This window comes from Anneissia japonica, unplaced genomic scaffold (genome assembly GCF_011630105.1).
Source record: "Anneissia japonica isolate Jap-2015-1 unplaced genomic scaffold, ASM1163010v1 scaffold2030_len652032_cov178, whole genome shotgun sequence".
Lineage (NCBI taxonomy): Eukaryota > Metazoa > Echinodermata > Crinoidea > Comatulida > Comatulidae > Anneissia > Anneissia japonica.
Window position 1 is genome coordinate 437,828 of NW_022705472.1, and position 25,837 is coordinate 463,664.

Sequence of the window (25,837 nt, forward strand, 5' to 3'; positions counted from 1 at the left end):
AAAACAGACTCACTATTAAAATTTTAATATTTTTTTTATATTTCACAAGATTTATGCTCTACGATTTCTTTACTTTAACCACAGACACTATTTTATCTGTGCTATTAAATACAGCTGTCCCTAAATAATGGACAGCTTATCTATAAGGCATGGTTGATTTAACTTTTCTCGCATATATTTCTACACCTTTGCTTCTGCACAGAGTAATATAAACAGTTATATACATATTATATATATTTATGGCATAAAAAAATTTATGTACTGTTGGATTCTGAGTTTATTACATTGCAGACATAAATACTTTATGCAATATGCAATCTTATTTAATTTTTAAGATGATAGTTATCAATATATTTTACAGTGTATCTTAATCTAATGCACTGTATTTTTTCAATAATAATAATTCATTTAATTCTACTGAACACTGATGTGATTAGATATTAGATTACATCAATGTCACACATTACTTCATTTAAGGTTTAATCGTTTTTATTCTTTACAAATATTTTTTTAATGTAGGCCTATTTTGATACCAATTTAAATTCCCTAATCTCTCTAATTTTTACAATATTGATTATTATTTCTTGATTATCCAATTTATTTCACTTACTAATGACAGAACTGAAACAGACATAAATATTAGTGATGAACTCTTTAAGTTTTGTTTGCATATATTTAGAAATAGATGATGCAACCTAATATAATAAGTTTTGCTTGATTTTACTTTACTTTTACTTACTTTACAGTTTACTTTTTTATTTTGTTTATCTACAAAGTTAATAACAAAATAAAAGTGTTTAATTCACTATTTCATTTTTCAAGTTACATTTGCAATCACATAGTGGCATTACAATACATTTTAATTAAGATGCAACAACCACCTGTGATACATATTCAAAAACAATTTACAATATTTAGTAAATGCTTTAACAATAAAATATTGTAAAAAAAAAACAAGTAAAAATTTCCATAAGTATTAATTAATTTTGAATCTGCAATGAAATATTAAAACTAGGTTGGTCCTCCCTATCTTTATGATCAGCTGTGTATTGTTTTTAAAAATTCTTATAGGAAAAAGTCAAGAACTGACAAATTCCCATCTTTTACATTATGATTGAATTATAATGAATTTATTTAGAAATTATGCATTATATTTAAATGAATTTTTTTTCTTCTGCTTAATGTTCACCTACAACCAAGGAATAGACTACCTGTGCACTTTAATTTTCTGGAACATGGCCACCTGCAGTTCACATGGAAACACCACCTGAAAACTGCTCATCAGAAAAATGGCCACCTGCAAACTTTTCACTTGGAACAGCACCACCTGGAGCCTGGGTATTGTCCACCTGGGTACTGCTCACTATGTAGGAATTGCAATGATGACAACAATGGCGATTAGAAGTAAAACAATTACAACCAAGTATGCTGAAAAAGGAGGAAAAATTAGATAAATATTGGTAAGCATACCATAGTTATATATGAAATTTATTTATTAACTGCAAGTTCAAAAACATTAGTATTGCAATTAGAAATGATTATGTAGCATACTCTTAATCTCCATGTTATCCATCTTCTAAGGAGAAAGGTTCAAACAATTCTATTTACACTAATATAACTTTACTACAGAAAATCTTTAAATTTTTTTTTAGAAATGAGGGGGGAGGGGGGAGGGGGAAACCAAGAAACATTAGTTAAAAGAAATGAAAAAGTTGTGCATAGTGTATAGGATACAATGTTGATATGTAACCTAGTAAGGATGGTAGAATCGATATCGTGATTTATGAATGATGATGAAAATAGTACATGACAACAGTGTATTGTAATTTGTACCTTATTTTAATAAATGACCGTTGGGTCTAAAGAGAGAAAAAAAATCTTAAATCTAGCAATTTAAGGAGTCAAAGCAAAGCATACATAGGCAGAGTTTGAAGTCACCCACAAGTCATGGGAATTGCCCTGAATTTGGGATTTGGTAAACTAAGACATTTTGCACAAAATCATGACACTAAATACTTAGAATGTTATATTATCAATTGGTTAACTAATATCACCTAAAATAATGGAAAATAACATTTAACAATAAATTTGTTAGTAAGCTCATTTAACCAGATCTTTGGGAAGGTAAACTTCTTCCAATTTGGGACACCTAAAACCACAGTAATTGTGCATTTGTTATTCGGTGATGAAAATATTTTCTTGCAGGTAATTTTAATAAAACTTAAGCTAACAATTTATTTAAAGGTCTACATAAAGTGAGCAATTTGAATATAGAATTTCATTGTAAAGGCAGTATATCACATGAAATTTTTTTTTAATCCTAAAAACAATTTCCAAAACAATGAAATGAGTTATTAAAAAGACACAAAAACAACATTTAATAGGTTATTAAAGTTCAACGTAATATATTAGGCATGTGTAAATAAAGAAGTGTAAATTGCCATTGAACACACCATGTCAGGTGTCAATCATAAATCTTATATTGAATTGTAAACAGCAAAGACAAGCTAATCGGATGAGAAAACCAAACAACCTTTCCACATACAAAAATATTTAAGGCTTGCAGGTAAATTTAAAGCCGATCTATATACTTTATTATATTGACATGGACAAACCCAGTTTAGGACATTTATATTCATTCCTAAATGTATCATGCTTGGAATTCATCATACAAAGGGTTAAAGAAAACCAATGTAAAATAAAACTCTTAAACGCTATGAATTACTCCTTGTGTATTGTTTAACAAACTTTCGATAATAATGGTATTGACGAGTTTGTGTTCCCCTTATACTTGGACTACGTCCCACAAGGCTTTACAGGAGCTAGGCTGTAAAAAGTTGTGCTTTTATACATGTGATTGACGGATCAGTTGTTTTTTCTGTACTTCTCAAGTAGCCCAAGCAGCCGTCTATCAGCTGGTATGGGCGAGCTTGGGTGACACAAGAATCACACGCATCATCTTTCCTGTGGTGTTGTCTGTATCGTATCGCGTTGCCAGTAGATACAGCATGACACTATTAGTAATGTATTCAGATTTCCCCTTACATAATACATTCTATTTCAACTAGGCTGCAAGAGAAATTCACTACCCCAAAGGAATGTGTACAAAAACTACTGACGGGCACATTTTTGGTATTAGTAAGCAGTACATATTTTGATTGATTGACTGATTATTTGATCAATACATTTTTGATTGATTGATTGATGCATCAATTGATTGAATATTTCACTGACTGGATTAACATTCTGTATATTAAATAGTATTAGAATTAGTATTTTATTTCAGCTAAATTTGTTATTAGTTAAAACAAAATACCATTAGTAAAAGTATGTAGAGATTTTATAGGCCTATATACACAGTTATATATTTTTATTTATTTATTCGTTTGCAACATATTTATACAAGATATACATACTCAATGAAAACAGAATGTACAATACTTGAACTGACAAGGTACAGCAACATTGAAAAAAACTGCTAAAAATAAATCCTAATTAAACCTAATCAATCACATATGCACTCTGATAAAACTTTAAAAAGACAGACCATGAAAATGTAAGATGAATAAACTACCAGAAGTCTTTACGGAAAACAAACGAGCCCTTAAAATGTACTTAATATTCACATGTTCACCGAAGTCGGTCATTATTCTTGTTCAGAGTCATGCAAATTTGTGCCATGATTGCAAAAGGAATGGCGAAAAATCGTGCTGTAAATATTCCAAGTGGATATTGAATTTGTGTCTAATCTGTATTGTCAGCATGATTGATGTTTTTTACATGTGAAACATGCCGTCTTTGAGATATAATCACTTCTAATTATCGTTACCTCTACGTTTTCGCATCACCTTCTTACGCAGTTTTGATGAACTTCTGATCGTTGAACTTTGTATTTATTGGATGTTTCCGCAAAGCCACGCCCCTTGGATATTGTTGCTAAGGTCCCACAAAACGATAGTATTAAAACATACGCAAAAACGTGCGTTTTGTGGGACAACATGTGTTCTTGTTAGACATGCGCATATTCCTAACCCTGCTCCGATTGGTCTATTGTTAAGTTTGATTGACACTCCGGAAAGGTCCGTTGGGGGGATGGGAAACTAATAAATAATTCATATAAATAAAATGTGTATAATTTAAACAACTCTGGTTTGCATTATATTTGTTCATTTGATTGCATTACATTTGGTCAGTTGTCTAATAAGACAGATGTCACTTCATATTAAACTTAATTGTCATTCTGTTTCTCTCTTGTATTTCTTACTAGCGTTCTACTTCCTCTTAACTAACCAAATTAAAATATAAAGCTAACTAGTTTCTGTTATATATTGTTCTCTAGAAATATATTTAGAATAAAAATAATCAAAGTGTTCTACAAAAGCTTTTCTTGGTCTTACTGGCATTTCCTTTGAATCAGGTCAATGTCTTCAAAATACAATTATACTTATTGATTATCATAAGTATTAATATATATTACAAATTAAAAATTTGATCCTAAAAACATGAAAACTTAAAAGCCAAATTGGGATATGGGATGACATGACATGCTGTAAAAGTTGGGCATAAATTTAAGTACGGCGACTGGGTGTATTCCCGGTCAAAAACTATTTGCTGAATAAGATTTTATTAGTTAATAACCTGAGCAACACTCCCAAATTTGCAACATCATAAGTCAAAAAAATTATTATTATGACTAAGAGGTTTCAATATTGATGTTTTACACCAGATGTGATGAAGACTTTTTATAGTTTTGGATATAACTTTAATTTAAAATACTATTTCATAATAATCAATCTTTGGTCACAAAATAATAGAAACTATATGTTAGTTATGTAAAATTGTTTTTTGATGTTCCGAAAGGTTATTATTAGCTAACAGGAAAAACCAGTTGACAGAATAATATTTAAATTCTTTAAATTATAACTTCCGCAGCTAATTGCCAAGAACTTTTAGGTGACTTTGGCAGACTAGACACTTGATTGGTTAATTCAATTAAGAATAAATTATAATCCTGCTTCTAATTGGACTAGAGTTTCAGCTGCAAAAAACTCAACATTTTTATGTTCAGCACATGCTACGCCAGATGACGAATTTTAACGGTGCTTGTCCGATGCAATGGCATTAGCAGTCCGGTCTTAGCAGTGTGAGCATTCATTATTGCCATTGATAATGATCTGTTGTATTATTGCACAAAAAAGTTACAGATTATCTTTAAACAATAAGTAACTTGCAGTAAAAACAATTAACATAAAAAAAAATACAATTTATATTGAAATCTCTACTTACTACAATCTTTGGCCTTTTCCGAAATTTTCCGTATATGCTTAGTCTCCTTCACCAGGCGTTGATCCGTTTTTCCAATGTGTGTGTTTATATCATCAATAATCTCTGTAAAAAACAAAAAAAAAGTAAGGCCAACTTGTATCGTAAAGGAATAAAATTGCTTCCACGGACGTACTAAGAAATTTCTGAGAGCCAAGTGGATAATCCAGCACAAGGCTACCTAATATCTTAGCCTAAAGGTTTACACATGTAAGACAATAGTAGTTGGTCCGATCTATGTCAAATTGACCACTTAAAGATGACCACTAGTACTACTATACCACCAAAGTTGTAGAAATCTCAGCAGCAAGCCAGAAAGGGTTAAGAGAACAAAATCCTGCAAAGATTAAACAACTATATATCATACTAATTATTCAGACATTCACAAATTCCACAAATTATTTGAGAGAATACAAGATTTTAATCACATGCATGGTAGTAATTGCATTAGAATTGATACAAGCAAACTGAAGTTCTTTGATTCATAAAAATTTAACTAAAATGAATCAAGATTATCACTAATAACAAGTAATACTTTTGTTTATTGGTAAAAGAACACACAAAAAAAAGAAGAGGTTCGAGGAAGAACACCTCCACTGTCAATGCATATTTGTTTATTAATTAAACATTCAACAATGCTATGGATTGATTCTAACACTCGGTGTTTGGATTTATACAGTACGCAACTCAACCACGTAGTTACAGCTACAATTCAGCTTACAGTGATTCTGAATTAGGAATTTAACATTTATTTTCATTTATTTGTTTTGGCACAAACGTCCCAGGTACTGCATCATCAACATTGCGCCATCACACCAGAGGTGGTGCTCACAGTCCCTGAACACAATTCATAATTGACATAATTAATAAATATTAAGTTTTTTTTTTTAAAATATCAAATTAAATTCCATTCCTCATGGATATTAACTGACAAGAAGTTTGATGAATCGTGTGATGTTTACGAGTTGGTCTTGAAAAAACAACAGGTGAAATCGTTGAATGTTTTGACTAGTTAAAGGCCCAAGGGCTAGTAGATCACTGACCCGTTCGGCATGTACTGTAGATAAACATAGACCAGAAACTTAAAACATACAGGACAAAGAGTGGGAAGGACTGATGAAGGGGAAGATGAATGAGTGGAATGAATATAGAACGATGGTGATGGAAATATTAATACCTGGATTAATTAAAGGAGAAAACAAGATTAATAGTGAAGGAGATGGATGAGAGTGACTAAAGAATGAATTACAAAATAATGTGACTGGGATGGAAAAGAGTTGGCATGCAAAATTACATATTAACAGTACAAAATGCAAAATTACATATTTAATAACAGTACAATATGCAAAAAGTAGAATAAGGCCAGGTAACAAAATATCCTTGTTTACAGGCAAGGGGCAATTATAAGAGGCACTTATATAATATTTTGTTCACAGTTCGTCAAAATATGCCAAAGCATGTTCTCTGCATTATAAAATGTGTTGTAAACAATTTTTGTCATTGGTTCTCTTGCTGTTATCATGGTATTTGTGTTTAAAAATGCATCTGTAAACTACAAAATGTGTCGGCAACTGAAATTTTGCATTTTCGACATAAAAACCCAAAAGTTTTAAGAATAACAAGAAACAAAAAAATTGACGCGGGCCCAAAAAATGCTGAGGGAGGGGACAGGAAACAAAGAATTTTTGTTATTTGGCCTTAGTAATGAGATGGGAAAAGAAAAGAATGACAGAAAAGAGGACTGATGAACTAATGATAATGAAAATGAAAAGCTTTCTCTTATTCAGTTTCTCTGACTAGTGACCGTTTCTCGCAATCCTTTGGTCCTATTTTCTTGAATGGGATTCTCAAATACATTTTTTTTTCTCCTATAAGCCTTCCTTAAAGGCCTTTTACAAGTATCTTTTTTTCTTAGCAAATTCAATTTTGAAAAAGGGAAAACAGCGATGAAATGCGGAAATGGAAAAGTGTCATTTAAAGCGCTTATCAAACAACTCCTATCAAATACACTGTACATCAAGACCACAGAAACCATTCTTACTGAGGAGCCAGCTGTCACAATATTTAACATCCCTCCCCACAATTAAGTATTTACACTGTTCGATCCAGCACTAACTAGACACGCCTTGCACACAGTGGCGTCAAGGAACAACTGATCCATTGCCAGATAAAGAAAAGCAAAATTACTCATAACGTAAAGTGATGATGGAGGAGCTTTGCAAAAAAGAAATGCATGATAAAAAAAAAAAATTAGGCCAGGTAAAAAAAAAAAGTAGTTTCTCATCCTAATATTTTGAAAAAGTAGAATGGGGGAACTTTTTTCTTTTTACTCGGAGACGACAAATCAAGATGGCCGATGGGAAGGTAGCTACTACTTTCTCACTTATATCACACTGAAAGCGAATAAAAGAAGTACTAGATATGATTTATACCATATCTGAGTTAGCCAGATTTTTGTATATTTCGTACAATAAAGAAAAAAGTAAAAAAATTGTTGAGGAGTTATCAGCGGCGTCGCCAAGGGGGACTCCCCCCCCCCCCACCGAATGGGCTAATGAAGTTATTGACATTTCTACATGTCAATGACTACTCAATGGATGTTTAATTTATATTGTGTAGTTTTAGTTTACAGAACAGTAGGCTTATACATATTGGCAATCTCAGGCATTTATACAAACTCACAGTATTCTCTACAAACTTTTCTTGTTGCAACACAATGGCTAAAGTACAATCCCATTCCCGGTTATTCATGTTTCTAAAATTTACCTGTAATTCATATTAAGATACAAAATACAATAGTTTCATAATGGTTTAAAATGTTCTGTATAATGAATAAACTGCTATAAAACAATATGATGTTCATTTTGATTCTTTAATTCCATAGAAATTTCACTTGATTTATACATTATTATTTGAGAGCAAATGGTCAGCTCACAAGTTTTTTTGTCAAATATGCTTTTCATGTCTTAGAAAATCAGTTATACAACATAACAACAACAAAAAGCTTCGATCAGAACACTTGTACCCCCACATAATATCACGACCCACACTGCCCCCCCCCCCCCCCCAACACCCCATGTCTGATCGTGAATCCGGCTCAACAGCTGGCTAGGCCCTACGGGTAGACTGACTTCCCTCAGCTGGCCCACACCCTTGGGGTAAATGGTCCTATTGAGGCCAGTGCAGGCATAAGATCCTGGGGCTAGATGGTACACCTGGAACACGATGGGAAACTCAGAAAAGTATTTTTGAGTCAATGTATCAATCATACTAATAAGATTTGAATGAAATATAACGATAATTAATGCCTCCCTGTTGGTTTGCAACACTTAGACACCTATCACTTTCACATTGGTGAAAATACATCGATACGTTGACTGTCGATTTCTGCGCTACCGTTGGAAAAAGTGATTTTTATCCCTATCATTGGGGACACATTGAGGTAATGGTTGTTTCCTTTTCTACAATACAACTGACGCCAAATGTCTCCACAGATCTAATTTAACGATTACGTAGTTTCTTTTTATTTACTTACTACATGCTCTATTGAATATAATGACAATTTTAATATGTATCAATAAAGCCAGAATAAATTTATAATTTCATAAATTGTATCATTAAATAATTAAAATTAACAATCAAATTATTATAATATTAAGTGAAACAAAGATGATAAAATGATAATAGAGATGGGAGAATAATTGTTATGTAACAATAAAATGACAACAGCAAAAATAAAAATAAAACAATAATAATCAAAAATAGTTCTTTAATATAAATTCATCCTTATAAAAAAATATTAATAATCATTATTGCAACTATACTTTACACTAAAATTTGCGAATCTAAAAGCAATTTAAATACAGTCGCAAATGTGGAGATGTTTTTCATGAAAAAGTCCAAATATTATTAATTTTTTGATTTTGCCCATGATTCTGAGGTCTGAAGGTAAGCGCCTGAACTACTACGCCATAGCCCACTCATTATGACTATCAAAGTTCACATACTGAAGAATTTTTATTTTGGGACAATTTTCTGTGAAACTTTTAAGTATTTTGAAAATGACACACGGCAAAGAGGTGTAAAATATTTCAGAGACAGACGCGTCACCGGTAACGAGAATCTGCCGTATTGTTTGTGTTCATAGTATAGGTGATGAAAAATATCGCAGACCACCAAACATGCACGTGTCTCCCAGACCATGCCTACACACACTTACCTAAATAACAAGGTGACAAAAAACGAGATGTTGAGACTAGAGAAGGGGTAACCAAACCTGGAGAAGAAATAAATCCACTAACACGTGGGAATATCAGAATTTGTTTTCTTTCTGGCGTTTTTGCAACTGGACTCTATTTTTGAAATTGGAAGTTCAGTGTTTGTAGACTCTAGGCTACACATCCTATACAGGCAGTTTCAGTGTTTGTAGACTCTAGGCTACACATCCTATACAGGCAGTTTCCTGTCATTTTACCTGCCTGAAGCTGAATTATTCTAAAAAGAGGAATAGACCATTAATAGGCAGATGCACAACTTTCATGTACAGTAAAAACTAAATTTGTTATTTTAACAGCATCATGTTCACGTTTTCTTAATTTAATAATATTAATTATAGCCTATATGAAGAGTCTGTGCATTAAATAACAAGTTTTGTCATACTTTAAATAAGATGATAAACCAAGTATCATGTAGCCTATACCAGAACCTTTAGGACAAAGAACAAATACCACCGAAGAGTTCATAAAGTCAGTAATAAGTTGAAAGACCAGCCAGCTAAAAATTCATCATCAGGTTCATGATTATATCTTACAAGTTCCTCTTTAAAATATGACAATACGAATCTCATCAATAGTCTTGGAAAAACATATGGGGAGTAAACGTTAAATTCAATAAATCATAACTAAACCATTAAACTTTCAGTACACCATGTGTAAAAATATGGTTTTTGAGGTAAAACCCACTGGTTGGTTGTCTCTTTTTCATAACAGTACAATTCGTTCGATCTCAATACAGTTGACTTGTAGTACGATAGCCACTTTTCAATTTGAAAAAAAACTTTCAGTTTTCTTTTCATCCTTAAATTAGATTCGATAATTACTAGCAAAGGTGGTTTAGAGATTAGACTCCGATATGAAATTCAATACCGATTCCAAACAAAATATCCCAGACATCTGTAAATGATTGGACGTGCCATAAGTACTTAAACTCTGATCAATCTGTCTGTTGGCTAATCACAGAGTCATCAACACCGAAAGAATTTCTACTCATTGTTACAATCAACAATCAAACTAAACAAGTGAATCAAAATACTGAGTGGACGAGCATAATTGTGACTGCCCACAAGACATTAAAACCTGACCACTATTAAATAATGCTTGTTGACAACCTACTTCAGGCTGGTCACATGACCGCCATACTGAGCAACTGAAAAAGCTGCTTTGCGGTCAAGATGCTTGACCGCTGGACAGGAAAATTAGACTGCTCAAGTTCATTAACCTAAACTAAGAATCTAGATTGATGTCCATTCTACTAAAAGATTTTTATCTGTAAGGATTCAATGAAAAGTGGATTAATGCTAAAAATGGGCGAGTTTTGAAAATTAACAAGTTTTAGATTCCAAAGCAGCGTGATGATCAAACAAGACTTTATTCTAGGCTTAAATTTAGATGAGGTGTTAAGGTTGAAAACTATTCCAGCACAATTATAGGGTGAGAGGCTCAGAGACTAATTTAGGTTAGTCACCCTTATTGGGGTTAGTGCACCCCATACCTAATAAAATTTTTCGTCCCATACTCGATTTCTTTTTCTTTGGATTAGGTCAAATCCAACAACATTTTTATTCTGTTCTAGTACTGTATATAGAATAATGCATATCAGTGGTTTTTGTTTAACTAACTTTATCAAAGATTACAGAGGAAACCTACTGTACTTCTTTCTAAGACCAATGTCTTGTATTAAAGTTCAGATGTTTTGGCTTAATCATGTTCTGATAGACATGAATGGCCATTTTCCTTTATCTATTTATGTTTTTATTTGCCATGTAATTTTTAGTCCAGTTTATGAACTGCGCTGCTGCGTCAGAGTTATGTAAATGTAGGTCAGTTGTATAACACCTTTGACCTCTCAAGCATAGACAATGTAGGTAGCCAACTCCACAAACTGGTAGCAAATGACAAACATCTTTATAAAAGCTTAATACAAATAATGAATGTATCCCATTCATACAATATGTTAGAATAATATTGCTTGGTTAGACATGTTGAATTTGCTGTATGTAGATATTTCTGGACGTCTTGTCCTATTAATTACTGTATGTATTTCCAGTATGTTTTTCTTTCAACACTAACCATTTCCGATAAATTTCCATAATCTATTCAAAATTTCTTGATAGTTGAATACAGTGGATAGTTGAATACAGAGATCACTCCTACTGTAATTATTGAGATTCTGGGTTCAATTCCAATTTAAACACATTTAGTCCAATTGGCACATTTATTCATAAAAAATAACAAGATGAATCAGATGGTTTCTTTCATTCCTTTTAATTGGTTCGTAGCTGCTGAACAAGATTGTAAGCAAAAGTAAACCACAATCCACCACAAGTGTTTCACTTAATTGTACCAGAAATGAGATTCAAAACAAAGTTAGCTGGGATAACATATTGAGAAATACAGACACATTCAACAATCTGTGCCTAGAGGGATCATGGTTTGAGGTCTGGCTAGAGTATTTTGGCAAAACAAAACCGGATATAATTAGTTTCTAAAGAGCAATGGTACCTCCGAGACGAATGAGAATGTAATACATAATGCTTTGAGAGTTGGCTCCTGGACAATGGAAGGCTAACAATCTCAAGTAAACTTTCCTATTAAAATGCACATGGATATCAACAGAAATGATCATTACATTTTGCATTGTTTAATTTACCTTTACAACTGGCACACTAGTTTTATAAACAAAAATTATCCTCTAACAATTGGCATTGTAATATCTTCATCCATAGCTTGTCCTACTCTAGACGTAAGAGAGTGGGGAAGGGGGTGGCTAGCCATCCTGTTTACTCCCTAGATCTGCCCTCTATAGAGTTTAGCCACCACCTTTGCCAAAAGCATGTATCTGTGGTGAACTTGGTAATAATAGTACAGCAGACAACTCAGCTAAGACATAATGGATTTACACAATACGTATACTTGCACTGGCTAATAGGCTCACAAAGGACACTGTTAATCCATGCCAAGTCCAATATGTCATCTTTATGTAATGTAGAAAAATCAATCATACACTCTGCCATGCAAGATTAAGAATCCTGGGATCATTAGAGCAAGGAACATGTTGAGAGAACTTAGTTGCTACTGACCGATGGAGGTTATCAGTCATAGGCTATGTTCAGACCCGAGAGATACGCCAGGAGTATCTAACGCCAGGCGTACATTAATCCATGGCGTAACTAGCGAGATGTCCAGACCGTGTGATTAACAAACACTAGCATAATTATTTGTGCGAAATATTCGTATTTTATTAGCTGTTTACATCTAGGCTTAATTTGATTGGTCAAATTCTAGCCGAGTTAAAAATCACTGATGCATGACTGTCGTAACTCAGTGGCGTATGCTAATCTGGGGTCTGTTGCTGGATTAACATATGCCAGTGATTGTGCGATAAAACTGGCGTTAATATGTGATAATACTAACAAGCAGATGGGATCCTGCCTAAATTTTGTAACAATTCACTAGACAAGAAAAAACATATTTACAGTTAAAATAGTGATTTCTGTTGAGGCAGGTCCTCATGAAGTTGCCAACAGTAAGTTGGCTTTCTTGTAAAGCAGTCTATCAAGCACTGATGGAATGATAAGATTCTCGCCTGATGGTGGTGGTCTAATGAAAGCACAATTTTGGGCAATACTACTCCATAAAACTTTCCCTATCAACCCTACTTTGGACCCCACTGTCAGCAAATTTCTGGAAGCACCGTTGGTACTTAGTAATAATAAATATACCGGTATGTTTCATAAAGCATACATATCCCAGGTCTGGGATTCCTATTTACAGCCAATGAGGGTAGTTTGAATTATCAGTGCAGACAGTTGGCTCAAAAAAGAGGTTTGGTTGAAGCATAGTACTATTACTTACCGGAATACTTTATAATATGTTTTATAAGAATGGAGTAACCTGTACACATCTACAAGAGGATCCCTGTACATAACACTTTTGTGCAATTAAAAGATGGAAAGCAATTACCCAATAAAATCTTACAGATCACTGCGTCACATTTTGACATAATTTATGAGTAAAAATGGTGGGAAATTCACAAGGGCTGTGAGGTTGTATATGGTTGAATAGGAATGTAATTAATTGTTTGAATAAATAAAGTTTTCACAGGATACAATTAAAATATAACTACATAAGTTGATGTATGTAGATGAATTAATCACGCAATTATTAATAATTCTTATCCTTCTTACTGTTAATAAATTATGTGTTGAACTTTGACTAAAACTTTAATATTACATAAAAGCTTAACAGAATATTGTTTTTAAATCATAATACTTAATTTTAGTTTCTGTATTTTGAAGATTATTTAACTTGCTTTAAGATACAAAGATCAAAATATTAATATTATTTATATTATCAGCTTTTAGCATAAGAGTTTAGTTCAATTCTTTGAACTCATACAGTTACCTTTAAAATACTACAAAATAAGGTTTTTATATTATAATTTAATGAAATTTTCCTGTCTTAAATCTCGTTTCCTTTAATAATGAAATTCTGATCTTCAAAAACATGTATTTAGTCAAAATATTATCCTTCTATTGAACAAGAAAGGAAATCAGTTCCTCTACTCAAATGCTTAATAAAGAAATAATTTCCAATACAAATTCTCATTTCCACTGAACTAATCCTTAAAGCTGTTTAATCCATTGGAGTTCATGTCCACCTCCCTCTATGCTTTTACTCTCAAGTCCCACGAAAGCTTAGACTTGGCCCACCTGAAGAATCATTCAAACCATTATCATCAATCATAAATTCACTACATTATCCATAACCTAAACATAACCTCACATTTTAATATATTCTTGTCCCTTGTTGAAAATCACAATTGGCTGATAGGAGCAAGTCAGGAAAAAAAATCACTAACACAAAATTTGTAAAGTTTTCACAGATTGATGAAATATAACCATCATAGAGGGCGCTATCCTTAAAGTAATCACTGACCATCTGCATATACAGTAGTGTGACGGCCCACGAAAACCTACAACCGCCCCTTTAAGCCCAATTCATTCGCTGACAGCCATTATGAAATGAATTTAGTAATGAGTGTGACCTTGGTGTTTACGCTGATGGATTGACTTTCTTGATTAATCTGAAAGTTCTTAAATAAATAAATGAATAGGAAAAAGAGATGAATGAACATTTAAAGTGTAAGTGATCATCCTAATCAAAGGGACGGATGAATTTTAAAGAGTGGCTCAAAATATTAATTTGAATGACATCCTGGGGAATGTAGTGATGTAGTAGTAAAGGATTGAATAGTATATGTCCATTCTAAATACTGTGGAAATGAAATTATGCTAATTACATTTTTAATATTGTCATTATCAGTACGGTAATATCTCTAAAATAATATCTTAATTTTTAAACAGGAGCTTGATCACCTGTGCAGCTGGTGTTATTAACAAGGCTGTTTTTTTTAAAGTTTAAAAGAAAAAATTGAAATATTATTATTGTCAGTAATATCATTATTACTTCATTAAAATCATTATCAATTTTTTTTTATATTAATTTTTTTTATATTATAGTTATAACTAATAATAGGCCTACCATTTAATATTACCTCATACTTAATATTTGAGATATTTTGGTAAAATATTAAATTTTTAAGATTTCTAAAACCACATGAATTTATAAATAAGATGTCGGAATATAACAAACAAAATTTTGTTTGTGCACACAACAGAAAACAAAACAGCAAAAAAAAGAATTCCCACACACACACCTTACTTTCCCTCGACAACAAAAAGATCTTGCAACCATTCTCCAAGGCTGATGGTGATTTGAAAAATATCCCTTGGCGTAAGGGATCAGAGAGCCTCCAGTGGGTTGTTGAATGTTTCCATATTAGGGGCCTAAGATCAATTATCCTATCTAGAAAATCACGGTACAAGCACCTGCAGTTTGTGTTTAACCGCATTTTCGTTTAACTCTCTCCATGTTTCATGTCACGGATATAGTCAGCTCTTTTCTGGGTTGTTTTTTCAGATGGGTTAACATCTTGTGGTGTCTCAGCTCGCCTCCTAAACAGCTAGCCCAAGGCGAGCAAACACTGGCTAAGCACTTAACAAAGTTGGACTTTACAAGGGTCATCCTATGACAACAATGTTAAAGTAGAACGCGTATGCAATGAAACAAGGAATTTCTACGAGGACAATGACACAAAACACAATTGTCCAAACTGGTCGAAGAATGTATCCATCCTAAGTATATACTTTGAAAATAGAAAAACAATGTTCTATTTATCAAGCAAATTTTGGGGGAAAAAATTGTTATTCATCAAGGCTTATTCATAAAAGGATGAGACCGCAACTGTCAATACACAGTTTTATTTAGGCCTAAGGACGCTATATTGTGTTAAGTATAATGAGGATGGATCTGCATGTTTTCTGGGTGATTTACCCAAGAACTTAAAAGAATGGATGCAGGCAAAAATAATAAGATGGTTTTTCCTATCTAATTGATAATATATATTTTTATTTTATAACTTTAATATGTTTTTGGTATCTAAATTAAAATTACATTCAAACATTATAATATTAAGTTTGTGATTATATCCACACCAACCTTTAGATATTAGAGCTCATGTATTTCTTAGAACTAAGTTTAATAAAGCACAAAACAGTATTCTTAGAGGCAATTAGTTCAGGGTTTATTTTTACTGGAGGATAGGAAGTGCTATGTGGTATATTGGTGTTGACTTACTGTAGCCTAGAGGTGAACAATTTTCAAGAAAGAAAAAACAATTCCAACTCCAAACCCACCTGAAAGTGACCTCAAAATACAGTTTCATAATTTCACAAGAATGTAACAATTAGAGCAATTACAGGTGCAGGGAACGACATTACGAAACGCAGGGCACAATTGTCGCCAGTTACAGGGAAGCTGACAAATTGGAGTGTGGATCAATTTACAGAAATTCATTAGAACACCCGGAATATAGCTTATAAAAATTGAATATGGTGCCTGAGGCTGAAGACAAGAGCCTACGAGCAGACTAAAGAACCACTAAAAGAAGAAAAACATTGGTTATGTGGATAAGAGACATTCAGGAGAAACCGTTTTAAACAAAGAGTAACATTTTTAATAAGCATAATTTTGATATAAATACATTTTCTTTAAAAAATGAAGACAAGAAGAATAAAATTTCCTATAGTCAGTATTGTTACCCTTTTTTTTCACACCCAAAAAGAAGTACTATAACAGGACAAGATGAGACAATGGTTTATAGACTATAGTAAGGCTCTTTATGAGGCTCAGGAAATAAAGTTATATATAAAATTCTGGGGTCTAACAGGATTTAAAAGACCCCAGTATTGAAGGCCAAGTAACTTACAAATACAGTGGCTACCTACGGGAAGGTGCGGGGAAGCACACCCCTTACCCTAAAAAAGCTCATACCTCAAGTTTCAAATGTTTGAAGCAAAAAAATAATGCTTAAAAGTGAATAAAAATCACCTTTTTTTGAGAGCTAACACCCCCTTACTTTCTCCCCTTCCCAATTTTGCAATTCCTAAAATATGCCACTGCTTAAATGACAATTCAATTAGCTTCATTTGTTTTGTTCTCTTCATTTTTTAGCCCCTAACCTTGGATGGTTCCTACTGTACATTAGCCTTGTTAGTGAAAAAATCTTATTCTTTTAAAAATTAAAAACAATGTGTATCCCTTCCACTCCCAGGGGAGTTTTTCAGTAATGAAGCATGAATCTGCAGTTTTATGCCACACTAAAACTAGAACCTATTCAACCAATCAGAGGGGGTGTTCTTTGGGCATTTGTAGTAAAACAGATTTGTTAACCAATCAGAGGAGGTGTTCTTTGGGCATGGTAGTAAAACAGATTTGTTCATAAAATAGAATGCAGAGGCCTGTCTTATGCATGCCCATGTACATATAGCAGTTGACTTATTCACTTGTTTAGACCCATAGCATGGCCCAAGTGTCAAGAGGTAAAGAACTCTCATGACTTTGATCATAAATGACTGCCAATTAGTATTATGAATCGACAGCATTTATATAATTTAAAACATTCTTGAATACATTATATGAAAAACTGATTTCCCCATGCTCCATATTTTGGACATGTTATCAAACTTACTAGCGATTTTGTAAACAAATCACATTTACAATTCTACAAAAGACAGATTCCCAAAACCACCGCATGCATTTCACAGCACTGATTGATAATCAAAGGGACACTGCATCCCGCATACTGCCGGCCCAAATCCATGGCTGCCATACTTTGAGCGGCAGTCGACTATAAATTTCGTCTTTACACAACCAATTGTGCAGATAGTGGATGGGATTTTAAAGTTTGGCTTGTGCTTTTGGGCTGGAAAATTCAATCAACAAACCCAACATCTGACTTATGCAATTTGCTACATTAGGAATTCAGAACTTTTTTCCAGATTTATTCACTGTGCTGAATTTTCAAGTTAAAAATCTAGACATTTGAGGCATCCACCATTAAGATTACAATTGGCTTGAAGAATTTAAAGTCCGCAGATTGAGGCTATACAGAAAACAAAATAGTATGATAACACAAACAGGTGGCTAGTTTTAGCATGGTTTTAGCATTGACCTTTGACCGTTCAATTGGAAGCCCAACACCTTGATGCTATGCCATGTGTTTCAAGGTACATAGATACCGTATGCTTGAATGTTTTGAATAATTAATTGATATTTTAATATTACTTGCTTAATCAATAATTTACCATCAATGAATATCTCCATGGAGTACGATTGCTAGTTCAGTGGGTTGACTTTATTCATAATTAACAAGATTAAAATTAAATAAAAATTTAATGAGTAGAAGAAACATGGCATGAGTTTCAATTAACGACCTTTCTTGAAAAATACAAAAATATCCTATTTAACATAAAGATACAGTATATACTCCTCTGTCTAGATTATCCAAGTGTTATAAAAAAATAGAATTTTTTCTAACAGAATGACCTTTCTTGAAAAATACAAAAATATCCTATTTAACATAAAGATACAGTATATACTCCTCTGTCTAGATTATCCAAGTGTTATAAAAAAATAGAATTTTTTCTAACAGCAATTCCTGTTCTCAACTAAATCAAGGCAAATAAACCAGGCTAATGAAAATGATAACAGTTGAGATATTCAGGAAATCATTGTCTTGATTTCACATATTCACAAGCGAAGTTTACACTAATCTACAGGGCCACGTCAAGTTTGATCAAGAAACTCACTAGCCCAAGGCATTCTGCTAGCACAATCTTTCCAATGTAAAGTATCTTTTATCATTTGCTCTAGCATTTACAAATTAAGTTTGATTGGTACACAATAACCGGCACTTCCCAAGGACTTAAATGCAAAACCACCTCTCGTCACTCGGATCGAATTCATTTGTAAATAAAACATGTTCAGTCCCTCAGAAAAAATCTACATATTTGATTTATCTGAGTGCTAGTCAAAATCCTTGTTCAACAGTCAATTCTCATTACTGACAAAATGATAGAATTTACAGCACATTTATACATCTAAACGTGGAGTCGATACACTAGAGGACCTGAGATGAATGTCAATTGCTGAAGGGGAAGAACAATTGCCAAATGAGTCTCCGCAGACCTCTCCTTCATCAGCAGCTCAGAGCAGCTGCGCAGCTCAATTTGTGGCGCAATTAGAAAAGGCGCCAAAATCTCATTGCAGATGGATTGATCTGAGCCTAACTGTAGCCCCTGACACGGGAGGATAAGCATGGAAGATTTATTAGCGCCAGTGAAAGTTCCTTACAGGCTACTCAGGACCATGGTTGCGAACAGTTATGGCCTCAGGACATTCCAGCCTGGAATGATGAGAAAGATTAGAATTTAAGGTCAAGGATTAGTAAATTATAGATAGACACAACTGATAGTTTACTAGTGTGAAGTAATTAATAATATTCATCTGATTCATTACTAACCAATCAGGTATTGGCTTTCTATTATTATTAATTAGTTGAGATTCCTTGTATTTGTCATACACATAGGCCTACATGACATGTTGCTACCTTGGTTGATTAATAGTAATTAATCCAATCACAAGAAAAATAGCCTATTGAATAATCAGATTCATACTACTGACAAAGAACAACTAATTACCTACAAATTCACTATACCTATGATTATTACTCATTTTTACTTTATTCCACACATTCAAAAGTACCAATCTATTCCAATATGCCATCTTGTAGTTTCAAATCTGCAATCTATGTCATAGACAAATAAATTACATCTAACTTAGTAAGATCTAAGTTAATATGATCTGGATTTCACAGTTTATATATTAATACAGTAGTTTCTTGGGTATAAGCTTACTTCCAGTATAAGTCCACAGCAACTTTATTTCTGATTTAAGGTACCAATATTTATCTGTGCTTAAGCCCAGAGTATGATTTGGATGACTAGCTTAGTTGAATGTGGATGCCCATATATAGTCATGATATGCCTATACATGGTCATGATGTGATGTCATCATGACCATATTTAGGCATGTCACATGTTCATAAAATTTGATAGACTGGACAGGGCTTTACAGCTTGCAATAGTGAGCTTTCGATTTGTGCGACAACGCGACACTAGAACGGAATCACATATGTAGATTTGGCCAAATTGCGTTCCAGAATCTAGTCAACGAGGTGACCTTAACGTTCTCGCATGTGCAGATGACTTTTAGTGACGTCATTACGTTCTACGTCCTACCGTCGTTGTGCAATCGAAAGCTTCCTAATGATAACTTATAACTATCTATGTTCATGGTTGAAAAGCATTCTAAAGCTTAGTCTACACTATACAATTTTATGTGCCAAATTTGTGTGACGTGTCCGTATATGATGATGTCATATTATACCCAAATATGGCAATATCACATATTTTTTGTCACATAAAATTTGATTGTGAGGACAGAGCTTAGTACTTAGCCAACCAATGACTTAAGCCTGGTCTAAACCACCAACTTTAATTTGACACAAACATGTGACATGCCTAAATATGGTCATGATGACATCACATCATGACCATATATAAGCACATCATGACTATATATGGGCAAACAACATTTTTTGTTAAAGAAAATTTGATAATCTGGACGGAGTTTAGGCTTCAAAAGTAAAGATACTGTAAAGAACCTAAATAATTGTGAATATCTATCATTAACAAAATGGCGGCTGTATGGGGAATTGCATTCAGGCGCTATACATACAATAATCACATATGTACATACTTTATATGGTGATGGAGGGCGGGCTAAACAAAGTAGCAATCACACAATTAACAATCCTATACATTCTGATTCCACCTATAACATTTAGCTAACACATAGTGTTGCTTGTAGATTTTTTAAAATTAAAATCCTGACCCAGTTATGAATCTATTAAGTGCACAAAGTAAACATCGACTTGTTTTGATTGGTTCATTCCTAATCTCTTACCAATCCAGGGAATTTCAGATTTTAATCTTCCACCTTTGACCCAAACTGGAGAAAACGAAAAACATGAGTGAGATATTACGATTAATGAGGATTACACCAGATCAAGTGATAAAGTTGATTGCATTTGTACATATCCTGCTATTGGATTTAAATGCTTCTCAATTGAAACATATGTTTCAGGGGATATCTTTCTGTGATGTCAGCAACATCAGAAATGTACAGGCCATTTATTTTTTTGATACCATAAAAGAACTTGCAAATCGAGTAAATTATTTTATACAAAGCCATTAAGGAAAAAAATCTATATTCACTTTGGTTAACTAGGAAGCATTTTTAAAAATAATAATATTTAATTAAAAGTTAATCAGTATATAAAATATACAAATAATGACATTTAAATATTAATTATATTTTCTTTTTAACAAAATACAGATAGCATTTGGCTTGACAAATTTCAGATTTGAAATTTCTTTATGAAATTTATCAAGTCTGACATTCATAAAATATTTAAATTCATTTTCTATTTATCACACAAATATAAATTGTCAAACCCTGCTATGATTGATCACTCAATGTAAGGTGAGAACATGTTAAGGTAGAAGTTAAAGAAAAGTTGAGAAACTTGGACTATAGAGGGTGCTATGTATGACTTTTTCATTGACAGACTTCAAACCAAAGTGCTGTACATAAAATACTGATGAATGTGAGCTTCTCATAAGCTTTCACTTCAATGTGACCTGCTCAAATTTGAGACATGCTCTTCCAGTATTTTGGAAGCCTGTAGCTAGTTTTTTTCTAGACCTCTAGAGTTCACCTCTGCGAGTATGCTACCTTCCAATAGTTCTCGTGTTCAAATTTTTTTCAATAGCAGATAAACTGACACAAAAAGGCAACCAAAGGTTGTTAAAAGAGCATAGTAAGTATAATATTTCCTATAATAATACACACCCACACTTTAAATGAGTTGCATGTAAAATTGCTAAGCTCAAAAACTTTTAAAATTGACTAACCAACTAGATTAAATGGTAAATTATATAGTAGTGATATGCCAATATATTACCTTTTAGTATAGAAACAATCTCATATTGTTATCTAAATGGTTTTCAGCATTTAATGTTTTGATTTCTAAGCAAATAGAAGTCACATTAATGTATGTATACAAACATAAGGAAAAGGTCAAATGTGCAAAAGATGAGGCATTAGCCAAAATGAAAACATGTTAAAAATACAACATGAATTGAATATCATAACAAGACAGCATTAGTGCTTACTCGCTCAAAATACAAAGCATAAAGATGATCACTTTGTATTCACTTTTACATTTATTCACTTCATTTTCAATTTAAAATAAAGTAAACTGTTGAAAGGCCAAAGTCGTCTACAAAGAAGTAACAACATACAAAAACAACACATCAGTCAAAAATCAACAACATAATGAATATGAAAAGAATAAAAATCTTAAGCCTTGGCAAAACAGTTGACAATCAAAAAAAAAAAAACATTAAGAAAAATTATGACTCCTGCAGCCTGAAAATAAAATTAATTAAAAAAAATTTATTTCAAGAATGTTTAAAGAGTGTCTTCTAACTACTGTATCCGGAGAAAAGGGAAAGGAAAATTCACACATATAGATTAATCTAAGACTCAATATCTAAATCAGTTACACAATTATGTTATTACTTTCAATTGAACGATAATATATTCCCTTACCAGTCGCGTCGGGGGTTAAACAGTGACACGATATGTATGTGTCGGGGAAAGTCGCGTCATTAAACATGTTTAATATTCCATTGCCAACATAAAGACTGCTACCGTTGGGCTGCGTCGTAAAACGCTGTCTGTGTTGGCCTTTACACCCAATTGTGAACCAGTGCATTTCAATTTGCACTACGTACTATTGAGTGAGGGATTTAGGGGTGGCAAAGCAGGTAATCATTCACCCCACCCCTAACAGCATCAAACAATCTCCAAGTGTGAATATAAGAAAACAAGAAGAGGGTGGAGGGAGCGTGATGGACCCCACAATAGTGAAGGAAACATCCCAACCCTTCAAACTCGACCACAATTAGTACTCCATGCCCACAGGAGAAACATTCTGTAAATAGTTACAGAAAACCCTGTAACGAGAGTGTTTATGGCAAACCACAAGTAAATACGATTTTAAATTTTTATAATAATAATCTGGACTTACCATTGTGCTCATCTAATTCGTTGCCAATGTCATGGCCCATCTGTTTCTGTCTTGCTATCACACTTGATAGGGCTTCTAAGCCTCGATCTTGCTCTACAAATTGAAAGTATATGACTTTAATTTTTCCATTTTCTGTGACTTTTCCCTACTTAGTCAATGTAAGCATGAGACCTGGATAGTGATATGCTACTCTGAAATGTTTTAGATGTAAAGTTTTTAGCTATATAAATACAGACTAAATACACAGTTCTGATATTTTGTACTTTCAATTGATGACAATAATTATGTCCACATATAAGCTATTCACACTACCTGTCGCATGAAGTGTGAACAGACCTTTAGATTATTGCATTGTGCAAGTACAAGATATAAGATAAAATTTATTGTCTCCAGTTAAAATAAATAAAGAAATTGCAATGCTCGTAAAAAGAACAATTCCAAGAAAATCACATTAAGGAAAAAAAAAAGAATCAACATCAAAATTCCATCAAAAAGCATAGAAAAATTTAAAATTATAGAAGGCCTACAATATTTAAAGATAATGAAAAATGTTAGAAGAGAACAAAAAAGGGTTACACATTTTAAAAAGGAGAAACTATTCAAGAGGAAAAATCATTCATTCATTATTATTATTATTATTATTATTTTATTATTTTTTAATAATAATAATAACTACTATTATCATTTTCATCATTATTATAATTATTATCATTATCACCATTATTATTATTATTATTATTATTATTACAATATTGTAATTATTATCTATCTTTCATGATTTTCATTGAAGTATTTTATACCCTTAGTGATAAATGAATTACGATATCTATTTATGTTTGCAATCGGTACACTCATACAACCACTCCTAGGGGTTAACTGAGCCAAGAAGCATATCATGAAGCGGATTGACTTTCGTCATTCACAATATGACGGAATAGCTCAGTCACCAAATTGTGATATTCAGAGTCAATTGAAGGCAGATGTGTCTTTGTAATTCTAATTCTAATTCTGACTTTTCTGATCAAACGGTCTATTAATTCTTCATCACATTGACACACATTACCTCCCCAACCTGTTAAACAATAGTTCTATACCCTACAAATTACAGATGAATAGAACATGGTAATGATTTTAGTATTAACATTGAATGCATTCATTTTCATAAGGCAATACATGCGAGTATTTAGTTTCTTCCTGACAATTCAGCTATAAAGCTCCTTACGTCTACAACTCTCTTCCACCGATTTTGTCCGTTCTACTTTCTCTTTCTCTTCTTTCAAATCCAACCTTCTTAGCTATCTTTCATCCAATCTTGTGTAATTTTCCCTTTGGCCATCTCTTTTTGTTGCAATATTTGTAATCGTGATTTTGTTCTGTTTTAAATTGTAAATTATTTATCTTTTATAATTTTTCTATTTTTGTTAGTTCAATTTATTATCTTCTCATTAATTTTTTTGATTTATTTTTTATTTTAGTTATTTTTCTGTCCAATATGTCAATTTAAAAAAAATTTTTTTTTAGTTTAATGTTTTCCTTAAATCATTATTTTATATAATTTATATACTGTAGGCCTATATCTGTTTTTTCTGTTTTTTCTGATTTTTATTATTATTATCATTAATTTTTTCCTGGTCTAATTTAATTAATTTGCTTATGTTAAAGATCAAGTTTAATTTTTATACTTATGTTTTAATTGTATGTACTAAGGGTCCCAATTGATCAGCTCAGGCTGGATGGACCACCCTCACAAAATATTGTTGAAATAACATAAATAAATAAATTCTATGTGTTCCGAGAAATTTAATTTACCAAATTCTACTCCAAGGAACTTTATAACTGGATACCTTCTCCACTGGATTATCATCAATGATGATATTTCTAGTTTCCTTATTGTATTTTATACGGAAATCAATAACCATTTCTTTGGTCTTGGAAACACTGAGTTTAAGAAGATAATCTTTACAAAATCTGACAAACATTCAATTTCAGGTGTGGCATATATGTGATATAGTTATAATAATAGGGAGGTCTTGCATGCGAACGCGTACGGTTAGCGTGACGGATACGTCATCATTTTGACGTCATACGCCGGCTGCTATCCGCTAAACGTGTGGACGACATACATATCTCGCTCACTACATGTAAGTGAAAAATGCATAGGGAATTTTTGGATTTCTAGTAGGACCTTTGTTTCTTTTTTCACATTTTACGTAAGTGTACAAAATAAATGTATCTTTGAATATGTACGTGTCATTTTCGTGACATTTGAAGACAGCAAATTATGATAGGATGCGTCTCATTTTGGGGTATCAAAACGTCGGTGCTTTGACTTTGGTGGTTTCGGGATTTTGTGTAGGCCTACCTTTGGGTCATAAACAATAGGTCCTATCACAAAATAACCCAACACTTCTGGGCAACAAAGGAAGTATTTTCGGCTACAATTTTCAATTTCCAAAAGTATACATATATACTAATAAAACTTTGAGAAGCATGATGAGAGAAGAGAACAGAATATAGTACTAGTAGGCCAAAGTTAAGGCCCTAGGCCTAGGCTACGCTTGAATTGCGCTGTGATTGCGAAAAAAACACAGAATGGTTATGAACCGTTACAGATAGT

At 32.7% G+C, this 25,837-nt stretch overlaps 1 protein-coding gene across 1 annotated transcript in view; it reads right to left on the reverse strand.

Moving 5' to 3' along the window:
- The window catches only part of LOC117105522 (syntaxin-8-like), a 29,537-nt gene continuing 3,700 nt past the window's right edge, over positions 1-25,837 (reverse strand). Inside the window, exons 6-8 of the mRNA XM_033246688.1 lie at positions 23,221-23,313; positions 5,287-5,388; positions 1-1,428 (exon numbers count right to left, since the gene is read on the reverse strand). Of these exons, the coding sequence (XP_033102579.1) occupies positions 1,364-1,428; positions 5,287-5,388; positions 23,221-23,313 (260 nt within the window). The 3' untranslated portion in view covers positions 1-1,363. The remainder of the gene's footprint in view (positions 1,429-5,286; positions 5,389-23,220; positions 23,314-25,837) is intronic.